At 47.0% G+C, this 12,723-nt stretch overlaps 1 protein-coding gene across 1 annotated transcript in view; it reads left to right on the top strand.

Annotated features, from left to right (window-relative positions):
• Positions 1-12,723, top strand: part of TMTC3 (transmembrane O-mannosyltransferase targeting cadherins 3) — a 51,407-nt gene that overhangs the window by 26,024 nt on the left and 12,660 nt on the right. Inside the window, exon 11 of the mRNA XM_075274501.1 lies at positions 2,565-2,668. Coding sequence (XP_075130602.1) covers positions 2,565-2,668 — 104 coding nt within the window. The remainder of the gene's footprint in view (positions 1-2,564; positions 2,669-12,723) is intronic.

The raw sequence follows: 12,723 nt of genomic DNA, 5'->3' as shown, positions 1-12,723 counted from the left end.
CCTGAAAGCGGAGACCTGGCGCAGGTGTGAATTTGCCCTGACTTATCTTTTTTCCAAGGTTATAAGTGATTCTCTATTTTAGGCTCGATTCTTATACTCTTGCTTGAAGAAATTTAAAAAAAAACTTTTATGTGAGCTGACACAGGGAGTCACTAGATATATTTAATACAGTTTTCCCCTACCACCTATCTGCTTGCTGTCGTGAAGAAAGTGTTGATCATAGTTTTCAGCAGAGAGGGCAGAGCCTGCACGGAATATATCAGACTCTATGGCAGGTCTAAGTGCAATTTCATGAGTCTGGTGAACATTAGAGACAAGCGCTTTAACCCCTTGGTGTTCAGCCACTTTTACACGCATTCCTATGGGAGCGAGGTATTCGATCGAATACTACTCACTCATCTCTAGTGAACATCAGAATTCCAGTTTTTTTTTAAATGATTAATTCAGATCAGTTTCATTAATTTCATATCCCTACCTGTTACAAAATACTACATAATCTAAAAATTCTGGCGGTATATTTGGTAATCTGCTTATTGCTGTTTAGCTGAATCTGTTCAGATTTAGAAATAAGATTTTAGCTAGAAATTTAAAAAATTATTTGCATTAGATCAGTGGTTCTTAACCTTGTTTGAGGTACCAAACCCACCAGTTTCATATGCACACTCACCGAATCCTTCTTTAGTGATAAATCAAATATGATTTTTTTCCAAATTCAAGACATAAGTATATGTTTTATTGCTGGTACACAAAATGAACCGTGCATAGGGCCTAGGGTTCAATCAAACCCTGGTTAAGAACCACTGGATTAGAAGTAATAACCGTTAGTGTCTTGAGGCTTTGATGTCCTGTGTTAGACTGACTTCAGTTTAGCCTGTAACTGTTGACCAATAAATAAAACCGCTAGATGTATTCTGGGTGCCCAAAGCAAACACACAGGGAGCAGCAGTATTTCCAAGCTTGTGGTTTTGTATAAATTGTGGCTGTTGGTTGTGAACTAAAGACCCTCAAATGACAGATGCGCTGAACTAAGGGCATGTTGATGTTTTAACTGTAATGCTACAAAAAATATCTAGCTCTTATCGGAGAGTGCTGACTTGCTGAAAATACTTTGTTCTTTATGTTTAGTCAGTTACAATTTATGGGATTGAGGTGTTGTTTTTGGCCTCAGTTGGGGTTCTTTGGAACATATATAAAGTAGTGTTTGAACTATAGACTATAGCATAGGTTACTGTCTCACTGTCTACATATCAAAGCCGTGTTCTAAACTCATATTTAAATATTAGATTAAGTGTAATTAATTGGGTCAAAACGCTACATGCTGATTGTGCAACTTTAGACTGCACAGTGTTTCCATTTACAGAGCAGCAATTTCTGCAGCAGAGCTGTAAGTACTAACCAAGAATAGACCGACATAAGGCAAGATAGTGTTATGTAGTGTACACAAGGTTCTGTCACTCGGTTAGGATGTGTTCACGCAGGGTTTTTTGCAGGCTGAAAAAAAATCTGCTTCAAAAATTAGGAAGCCTTTTTTTCACACAATGCAGTAGGGGTTTTTTACGTATTTTTTTTTTTTGTTGTGTTTTTTGCTGCAGCACAACATATGGACTTGGCAAGTTCACTTTAGAAAAAAAAACTCGAAGTTTTTGATGCCCTTTTTGCATGTCCCCTTTTTTGCGACACGCAATCTGCCTAAAGATAGGCCATGTTGTTTTTAATTTATTTTTATTCTAGCTGAAAAAATCAGCTAGAGGAAAAAATCTGCCACTGACTCCCATTGAAATGAGTGGGAGGCTTATTTTGAGCCTTCAAAAAAGTCTGTGTGAACATACCTTTAAGCATCAGTTCACATGGAGTTTTTATTGCAGGCGGAATCCGCCTAAAAAGCCACCTCTAATGCACTTCAATGGGAGTCACTACCAGTTTTTTTTTTTTCCCGTTAGCGTTTTTTTTTTTTTTTTTTTTCAGCTGGTGGGGGGGAAAAAAAGCAACATGACGTATCTTCAGGCAGATTCCGTGACGTCCGCAAATCATGACTCCCTCTTGATTAGGCCCATTCATCCGGGCCTAATCACGTTCGGGATGCCACGACTGAATGATGATGCACTGCATTGGCATCCTGTCGCAGATAGCTGCACAAAAAAAGCTGCAGGCGGAATATAAAAAGTAATTTCCTCTTCATTTTCTGCTGTGTGAACTGACCCTTAAAGGTGTCTATATTCCAGGAATCAGAAACCTATGGCACTTCAGCTGTTGTAAAACTAAACTTCCCAGCATGCACTGTTCTCAAGTGATGTGAAACTACAACCCACAGCAAGTTCTAAACAGCTCCAATCCTTATAGCAGCCACAAAGCGTACACACCTCACTGCTCTGACTTCACAACTCAGGATGTGTGTCTCAAATATTGCAGCCTGCAGAAACTTTAACTATATATATATATATATATATATATATATATATATATATATATATATATATATATATAGCTGTCACCTCCTCGTAATACAGGATCTTTTTATTTCCAGACAGACGTATAGCTGCAAAGACATATGTTTTGTCTTTCAGATGACATTGGTGCTCATATGAATGTTGGAAGAACATACAAGAATCTCAACAGAAGCAAAGAAGCTGAGGAATCGTATTTAATTGCAAAATCCCTTATGCCACAGGTAGATACACTATGTACATTTTCATTATTTACAGATATTACCAGCAGCCACTACAATAACACTACTGTTATTAATGTCTGTTAATGTCCATTGCTGTCGAATGACAGCAACAGAGTAGCAGAGTAATAGACACTGATGTTCCCATTGACTCTGATTTAAGCCAAGGATCTTGTACTAGGTCTACACCAGTGTTTGGGTTTACGTTCTTTGGGTCTGCCTGGGGACCCGAAAAACGGAAACCCTATCTGCTGAGAAAGCAGTTATCTGCAGACCCTTTAGACTGTAATAAGGTCCACCCGCTTTCCATCTGAAATCAGTGTAGAGAAAAGTTCTACTTACAGAGTCCCCAAACTCTAGTGTGATCTGGCCCTGATGCTGTTTTCTGTCATATTTGTATACTTTTGTAACAGAAGAAAAAGTCCTGCATACACAACTTTTTCTTCTATCAGTAAAGTAAAAAACATGATGAAAGAAAGCTTCTATTGTTTTTTTGTTTTTTTTAATATTGACGTACCATAAGGGGTTCAGTCTGCATCTGTCATTTTAATATCTCTTGCTCTCATCTTTTGACGGATGATAGCCAAAGACATTAAACAGTCATAGTGGCCTAAGAAGGTCTGAAGTACCACCAGATAATCCCATACACATTAGCTGGAAGCCAATTTATGCTGAAAAGGTGTGTCTGGCAGTGTTGGTTGAGCGTGTGTGACTGTGATCACCAGTGCGTTTTAGCGTGTTTGGCAGATGGGATTAAAGGGGTTGTCCGGGATAATTTGAAAAGCCTACACTAACACACTCCTACTTTCTAAATAACGTTAGTAATAAAAAAAATATATATATATTTACTAGAGATGAGCGAACACTAAAATGTTCGAGGTTCGAAATTCGATTTGAACAGCCGCTCAATGTTCGTGTGTTCGAACGGGTTTCGAACCCCATTATAGTCTATGGGGAACAGATACTCGTTAAGGGGGAAACCCAAATCCGTGTCTGGAGGGTCACCAAGTCCACTATGACACCCCAGGAAATGATGCCAACACCTCTGGAATGACACTGGGACAGCAGGGGAAGCATGTCTGGGGGCATCTAACACACCAAAGACCCTCTATTACCCCAACATCACAGCCTAACAACTACACACTTTCCACATTCAAAAAAACCTCTATCAAAGTGGGAAAATACCTGGAAACCTTCTTTACTCCCCAAATGGATGGACACAAACCCCAATTTAAGCTCAACAAACAGTAACAACCACCCCTTTAAATCACGTTCCCCATGACAACCACAAATGGAATATGCAATGGGAATTCCAAAAGCCCTCACCCTTAACTGTCATTTTGTGTGTGTGTGTGTGTGTGTGTGTGTGTGTGTGTGTGTGTGTGTGTGATGTGGTAAGACCTTCCAAAATTCACTTTTCTAGCCCTTAACATGAGCCCTTCCAAACAAAGTTACATGACCTTAAGCTGAGCTACCAGCAGAGATTGAGGCCCTTGGCATGAGTAGAGCCTTGCACCAGCAGTGTTTTTGGCACTTAGGGTGAGTTGAGCCTTGTACCAGCGTGTGTCCCTTAACATCAGGCGGGCCCTAAGTTCTGCGCTTTGCACAAAAGTTCCACATTAACTAGGCTGAATGGTACAAAGATTAGTAGGCCCGAGAACCAGGAACAGGTCTTGCAATGGCTGTCGGATAACGCTTAAAGCACATTGTCCACCAGCCAGTCAGCCTCTACCTCCTCTTACCCAACAGTCTTGTCCTCCTTCCACCCAAAATTCCCAATCTTCCCAGAACAATAACCCCAACTGTCCCTGCTCCCCAGAGCTGTTCTCCCTTCCTTTGACTGTACCGCAACCTGCCCCTCCATTTCGCGATTCCACGGACCTAACAGACGAGTATCTGTGTCCAGATGCTCAAACACTAGAGTCTCCTCCATTCCATCTCCGGTCGATTTGGTGGCGGATGACCAGCAACCCACCCTCATCGACGACGATGAGACGCAGTTGCTGTCAGGGCAGCCAGTTGACATGCGCATTGTGCAGGAGGAGGAGGCGAGACAGGAGTTGGAAGAGGAGGTGGTGGACGACGAGGACACCGACCCCACCTGGACAAGGCAGATGTCAAGCTGGGAAAGTAGTGTGGATGTTGAGGCAGGTGCAGCACCAAAAAGGGTAGCTAGAGGCAGAGACATGTCCAGAGGCAGAGGTCAGCTGCTTTGCCGAAGCCAGGCCAGACCCGGAATGTCCGAAGATGTTCCCTTTTGTACCCAGCCCAGAAAAACTCCCCCATCGAGGGCACGTTTCTTGAAGGTGTAGAGTTTTTTCAAGGAATGCGCCGAGGACAGATATAGTGTCGTCTACACAATTTGCCTCTCGAAATCGAGTAGGGGCCCTGAGAAGAGCAACCTGTCCACCACTTCAATGCACCGTCATTTGGAATCCAAGCAATGGAATCAGTGGCAGGCAGCAACGGCAGGACAAACGTCGCCCGCCGTTCATGCCACTGCCTCTGCTCACAGTGCTGGCGATGCACTCCAGAGGACGAGCCAGGACATCACTTCATCTGCCTCCGCCACTTTGTTGACTTCTCCCTCATCCTCCCCTGTTTCTGTCTTATCTCCTTCTCCTGCACCATCAAAGGCACCATCAGGCGCTTCTTTACAACAACCCACCATCTCTCAGACATTGGAGCGCCGGCAGAAATACACCGCTAACCACCCACCCACGCAAGCCTAGAACGCCAACATCGCTAAACTGCTGGCCCAGGAGAGGTTGTCGTTCCGGCTTGTTGAAACTCCCGCCTTCCCGGACCTGATGGCAACTGTGGCACCTCACTATGCCGTCCCTAGCCGTCTCAACTTCTCCCGGTGTGGCGTCCCCGCCTTGCACCAGCACGTGTCACTCAACATCAGGTGGGCCCTTAGTTCCGCGCTTTGCTGCAAGGTCCACTTGACCACCGACACTTGGACAAGCGCCTGTGGTCAGGGATGCTGCAGTGCTTATCTTTAATGACAGGCAGGGTGAATGTGGTGGAGTCTGTTCCCCGGGTGCAAACTGGGGTGGCCTATCTCCTCTCCCAGGCCAAAATTCATGGCAGGAGTAGACTGAAACCCTACGACGCTGCAACCTCCACCACAGCTACTAGCGGCAAACGCTAAAACACTGGTGTGGGGAGACGTCAGCAGGCGGTGCTGAAGCTCATCAGCTTGGGGGACAGACAGCACAGTGCCTCCGAGGTCAGGGATGCCATCCTGGCTGAGATGGCATTTTTTTTTCCCTGCTACACCTGGGGCCTGGCATTTTTACGCCTGTGATAATGGCTGGAACCTGGTAGCGGCTCTGGAGCTTGCCAGCCTCCAACACGTTCCATGTTTGGCCCACGTCTAACCTAGTGGTGCAAAGTTTTTTAAAAACATACCCAAATGTACCGAAGCTACTGTTGAAAATGCGGCGCTTGTGCGCCCACTTTTGCAAGTGCACAGGAGTCGCTGCTAGCCTAAAAACACTCTAGCAAGGCCTACATCTGTCCAAACACAGGCTGTTGTCCGTCATTCACACACGCTGAAACCCTACAATACCATATCTTGAGCAGGGTGTGTGAGCTGCACAGACCTTTGATGGAGTTCCATCTACAAAACCCAAGGGTTCCTCAAAGTCAGCAACCAAAGTTTCTGCACCATGAGTTTCCAGGGGTGGCAGAGTTATGGCTAGGGGAAGAGGCATGGATAGGGATGATGTCTAGGGGCAAAAGCAGTGTGGATGTGGAGGCAAGCTAAGCAGGAAAAACTGGGGGTACAAGCTAAGGCATGGACTGGGGTGATGTCTAGGGGCAAAAGCAGTGTGGATGTGGAGGCAAGCTAAGCAGGAAAAACTGGGGGTACAAGCTAAGGCATGGACTGGGGTGATGTCTAGGGGCAAAAGCAGTGTGGATGTGGAGGCAAGCTAAGCAGGAAAAACTGGGGGTACAAGCTAAGGCATGGACTGGGGTGATGTCTAGGGGCAAAAGCAGTGTGGATGTGGAGGCAAGCTAAGCAGGAAAAACTGGGGGTACAAGCTAAGGCATGGACTGGGGTGATGTCTAGGGGCAAAAGCAGTGTGGATGTGGAGGCAAGCTAAGCAGGAAAAACTGGGGGTACAAGCTAAGGCATGGACTGGGGTGATGTCTAGGGGCAAAAGCAGTGTGGATGTGGAGGCAAGCTAAGCAGGAAAAACTGGGGGTACAAGCTAAGGCATGGACTGGGGTGATGTCTAGGGGCAAAAGCAGTGTGGATGTGGAGGCAAGCAAAGCAGGGAAAATGGTGGCTAGAGGCAAAGGGATGTCCATAGGCAGCAAGGGCAAAGATGCAAAACTCTCCCGTTTCAAGAATTTTCCTGACTTGTTTCCCCACAAAACATTCCTGGGAGGAGGGCTGAAACACCACCCTCCTCCTCCTCCGCTGTTAGATTTACCCCAGCTACGAGCTGAAAACGCTGCAACACTGGTGTGGGGAGACGTCAGCAGGCTGGGCTGAAGCTCATCAGCTTGGGAGACGGACAGCACACTGCCTCTGAGGTCAGGGATGCCATCCTGGATGAGATGGCAATTTGTTTATCCCCGCTGCCCCTGGGGCCAGGTTTTTTAGCTTGTTGGAGGGCTCTGGAGCTTGCCAGCCTCCAACACGTTCCATGCCTGGCCCACATGTTCAATGTAGTGGTGCAATGATTTTTAAAAACATACCCCAAATTAGCTGAGCTAAGGGTGAAAGTGCGGCACTTGGACACCCACTTTCCCAAGTCTACAGTACCTGGAGCTAGCCGCAATACACTCCAGCAAGGCCTACATCTGCCTGAAGCACCTACTGTTGTGCGAGGTCACCACACGCTCTAACCCTAGATACCGTATGTTCAGCAGGGTGTGTGAGCAGCAGAGACCTTTGATGGAGTACCAGCTACAAAACCCAAGGGTTCCTCAGAGTCAGCTCCCTCACTTTCTGCACCATGAGTTTCCATGGGTGGCAGACTTATGGCTAGAGGCACAGGCATGGATAGGGGTGATGTGTAGGGGCAAAAGCAGTGTGGATGTGGAGGCAAGCTAAGCAGCAAAAACTGGGGGTACAAGCAGCCGGTGACATCATCACTGACAAGCACAGCTGTCTGTCAGCTGACAGGCTGACTTTCACCAAAATGAACAGACAATGGATAGACTCATCATATACATGTCAGTTACATGACAAATTTAGTGCAATTTGCAAGTCCAAGATGGTTTGGAGATCTGCGGAGAGGAATCTCACCACCTCTTGCGGGTGCCATCATTTGGAAGGCAAGCCCTGGGCTCAGTGGGTGAGAGCAAGCGCAGGATAATCGTCGTTTGGCCTGGCGGCCACTGCCTCTTCCACTGTTGACAGGGCTGGCGCTGCAGTCCAGACCAGGAGCCAGGACACCTCCACATCTGCCTCTGACACTTTGGGGAGTTCACCCTTATCCTCACCTTTTCCTGCCATTTCTCCTTTTGCCCGCGCCATCATGCGCCTCTTCCCAGCAACTCCCCATCTCCCAAGCCTTTCATTTCATGCTAAAGTACAGCGCAACCCACCCACATGCCCAAGGCTTCAACGGCCTCATCTCAAGAAATCTGGCCCAGGAGATGTTGGAATCCCGGCTGGGGGACACTCTGCCCTTTTTGGGCAGAGTGTCTACTGCGCCACCGCACTGTGCCGTCCACACCAGCACTTTCCCCCAAACATGAGGCGGTCCCTAAATTCAGCGCTTAGCCCTAAAGTTCCATGTGACCAGTTACGAATGGACAAGTGCATGCGGACAGGGATGCTACCTTTCAATTTGGGCACAGTGGTTGAATGTAGTTGAGGCGTGGACCGGGTCGCAAAATGTGGTGGCCTGACTTGTCTCCCCACACAACATTCCTGGGAGGAGGGCTGAAACACCACCCTCCTCCGCTGTTAAATTGACCCCAGCTACGAGCTGGAAACGCTGCAACACTGGTGTGGGGAGACGTCAGCGGGCCGTGCTGAAGCTCATCAGCTTGGGGGCCAGACAGCACACTGCCTACAAAGTGAGTCATGCCATCCTCGATGAGACGGCAATGTGGTTTTTGCCACTGCACCTGGGCCCAGGCATGTTGTCATGTGTGATAATGGCCGTAACCTGGGATTGGCTCTGTAGCTTGGCAGCCTGCAACATATTCCATGCCTGGGCCACGTTTTTAACTCATTGCTGCTAATCTTTTGAAAAAGGTACCCCAATGTTCCTGAGCTACTGGTGAAAGTGTGGCGCTTGTGCGGATAGTTTTTAAAGTGTATAGTTGCCGCTGCTAGCCTCTATGCACTCCTACAACGCCTGTACCTGCTGGAACAACGGCTGTTGTGCGACGTCTCCACACTGCTGGCACTAAACATATCATGTGTTGAGCAGAGTGTGTGAGCAGCACAGACCTTTGATGTAGTTCCAACTCCAAAACCCTCGGGTTCGTCAAAGTCAACTCCCTCAGTTGCTCAACCATGAGTGGCCATGGGTGGCAGACTTATGTGAAATCCCATCCCATCCATTGCACTGGACACGAAACATTAGCATGCGCTCAGCACAACTTCGGATATGGCAGATGCGTTAAGCAGGGTGCAGGGTACAACACAGACCAGGCCCGAGCACCAGGAACAGGTGTTAGAAATACTGCAGCATCTGCCATTTCCTTCCAATTTTGGGGTTTTGGACCCGCCACCGACTTGTCTGGACCTAAGTGGGGATCATGAGACACAGTTGCCATCAAGGCAAGCTGTGGTCATGTGCGGTTTGCAGTAAGGGGGCAGTGCGCAATTGGAAGAGGAGTTGGTGGATGACGAGGCCACCGACCCCACATGGACAGGGGTGATGTCTAGGGGCTAAAGCAGTGTAGATGTAGAGGGAAGCTAAATCAACAAAAATCCTGGGTAGAAGCAAAGGCATAAACTGGGGTGATGTTTAGGGGCTAAAGCAGTGTAGATGTGGAGGGAAGCTAATTCAACAGAAAAAAAAGGGTAGAAGCAAAGGCATAAACTGGGGTGATGTTTAGGGGCTAAAGCAGTGTAGATGTGGAGGGAAGCTAATTCAACAAAAAAAAAGGGTAGAAGCAAAGGCATAAACTGGGGTGATGTTTAGGGGTGAAAGCAGTGTAGATGTGGAGGGAAGCTAAGCAGCAAAAACAGTGGGTAGAAGCAAAGGCATGCAAAACTCTACCCTGTTGGAAGACTTATTCCTAGGTCTGGAACACGTTAATGGCCCCCCTGGACAAATTACTGCCACTCAGGGGCCTAGTGTCACCAGGAGGGACAAGTATAGGCGCATGTTGTGGGAATACCTGGCCGACACCAGCTCTGTCCTCTCCGATCCCTCTGTGCTCTACAGCCTACACTTATTTTCTCATCTTTTTTTCTGAACTGCACATCTCTTGCCTGCTTCCTTTGGGATCTTAGAAATGGTGGTCCACTTCCACAGATGGTAACTTCAATAGACAGTGTAACGGGAGTAGCTGAGGGATCACTGTCTTAACCACTTTTTGGCACAAAATTAACTTCCAAAGCCAAATATGGTGCAAGTATATGATGCAAGGACACCTACACACCTATCTCTGACACATTGGGGAGTTCACCCTCATGCGCCCTTTTGGCCTGCACCATCATGCGCCTCTTCCCAGCCACTCCACATTTCCCAAGCTTTTCATTGCAGGCAGAAGTACAACACAACCCACCCCCATGCCCAAGCCTTTAACAGCCTCATCGATAAACTGCTGGCCCTGGAGATGTTGGTGTTTGTTTATGCTTCTGGAGACCCAGGCCTTCCGTCAGCAGATGGCAGCTGGGGCACCTCCCTATGCTGGGCCTAGCCGTTACTACTTCTCTTGGTGTGCTGTCTCTGCCTTGCGCCTGCATGTGTCCCATAACATCAGTCGGGCCCAGAGCTCTGCGCTTTGCTGCAAGGTCCACTTGACCACCGACACATGGACAAGCGCCTGTGGTCAGGGATGCTGCAGTGCTTATCTTTAATGACAGGCAGGGTGAATGTGGTGGAGTCTGTTCCCCGGGTGCAAACTGGGGTGGCCTATCTCCTCTCCCAGGCCAAAATTCATGGCAGGAGTAGACTGAAACCCTACGAAGCTGCAACCTCCACCCCAGCTACTAGCGGAAAACACTGTAACACTGGCATGGGGAGATGTCAGCAGGCCGTGCTGAAACTGATCAGCTTGGGGGACAGACAGCACAGTGCCTCCGAGGTCAGGGATGCCATCCTGGCTGAGATGGCATTTTTTTTTCCCTGCTACACCTGGGGCCTGGCATTTTTGCGCCTGTGATAATGGCTGGAACCTGGTAGCAGATCTGGAGCTTGCCAGACTCAAACACGGTCCACGCATGGCCCACGTTTTCCAACTTGTTGGTGCCATGTTTCTTTGAAACCTACACCATTGTGCCTGATATACAGGTCAAAGTGGGACCATTTTCGTAAGTGAGAACTAGCCTCTGCTAGGCAGAAAACATTCAGAGCACACTCCTCTCATCTTCGCACCGTTGGCTGGCGGAGGAAGACGAGGGGGTTGGAGTGGCATCTGATGTCCCTATCCCACACGAGGCTAGAGGGTGCACTTCAGTGCATCCCATTGCTTCACCACAAATGGTGTGAAGGGGAGTGGAAAATGGAGGAAATGGAGAGTGACCCTTACAGTTGGGGCCAGCAAAGGCATGCCAAGTAACACACTGGCACACATGGCTGACTTCATCTTGGGTTGCTTTTCAACACATATTTCACATCATGAAGAACAAATAATACTGGATTTTTTCAAGCCTCGAACCCCGGTCTAGGTCTAATGTCTGTTCCTTTCTTATATTAGGGGAGAGGGAAAAAAAATTACTTCAGTGATACGTTTAGCGTACATAGACTGACTATTAATGTGTATCCCACTTAGTGTTGTTAGGGTTACACACCGTCACAACCTGGCTAAAGCTTCTATAGCTGTTAATAAAGTCAACATAACTTTACGGTATCCAAAAAGACAGCTGGTACCGACAGAGAGCAAGACAAATGTCACCCAAAGCTGTGAGCTCTGAACACCCACAGTGACTTTGGCGTCATCATCATTATAAGGGAGCGGGTGGTAATAAATAACTTGGCAGTGCCTAAAACCCAAAAAGCTTATACAACTATATTTACATTAAGATACACAAATGAAACTTTTCAGTAGCATGTCATGAGACAAGCTGATAAGCTCTTCCTTTGTGCAGTGCTATTTGAAAGTTAAACGCTGCCTTTATTTTAATTCTGGAGAAGGTGCAGACATTAGATTTAGAACATGTTGTCTTCATTGTCCAAATCCTCTATATAGGTAACGTGTTTTTCGGGCCGAGCTGTCTGGGAACGAGCTGGTGCAGCACTGACAACCTGGGTGAATATGGCAAGAGCCTGAGATGTAGGGTGAATGAATCCCCAAATTATTTGTGGAATTCCCAGTGAGACAATGGCACTGTATACCAGTATTAAAAATTGTGGGTGCACATAACCCCCATATATTCTTTGAATTCCCAGTGAGACAATGGAACTGTATAGCAGTAGCAAAAATTGTGGGTGCACGTAACCCCCATATATTCTTTGAATTCCCAGTCAGACAATGGCACTGTATACCAGTATTAAAAATTGTGGGTGCACATAACCCCCATATATTCTTTGAATTCCCAGTCAGACAATGGCACTATATACCAGTATTAAAAATTGTGGGTGCACATAACCCCAATATATTCTTTGAATTCCCAGTCAGACAATGGCACTGTATACCAGTATTAAAAATTGTGGGTGCACATAACCCCAATATATTCTTTGAATTCCCAGTCAGACAATGGCACTGTATACCAGTAGTAAAAATTGTGGGTGCACATAACCCCCATATATTCTTTGAATTCCCAGTCAGACAATGGCACTGTATACCAGTATTAAAAATTGTGGGTGCACATAACCCCCATATATTCTTTGAATTCCCAGTCAGACAATGGCACTATATACCAGTATTAAAAATTGTGGGTGCACATAACCCCCATATATTCTTTGAAT

The sequence above is a fragment of the Leptodactylus fuscus genome, chromosome 5 (assembly GCF_031893055.1).
Source record: "Leptodactylus fuscus isolate aLepFus1 chromosome 5, aLepFus1.hap2, whole genome shotgun sequence".
Taxonomy (NCBI): Eukaryota; Metazoa; Chordata; class Amphibia; order Anura; family Leptodactylidae; genus Leptodactylus; species Leptodactylus fuscus.
This window is presented reverse-complemented; position numbering and strand designations above follow the sequence as displayed.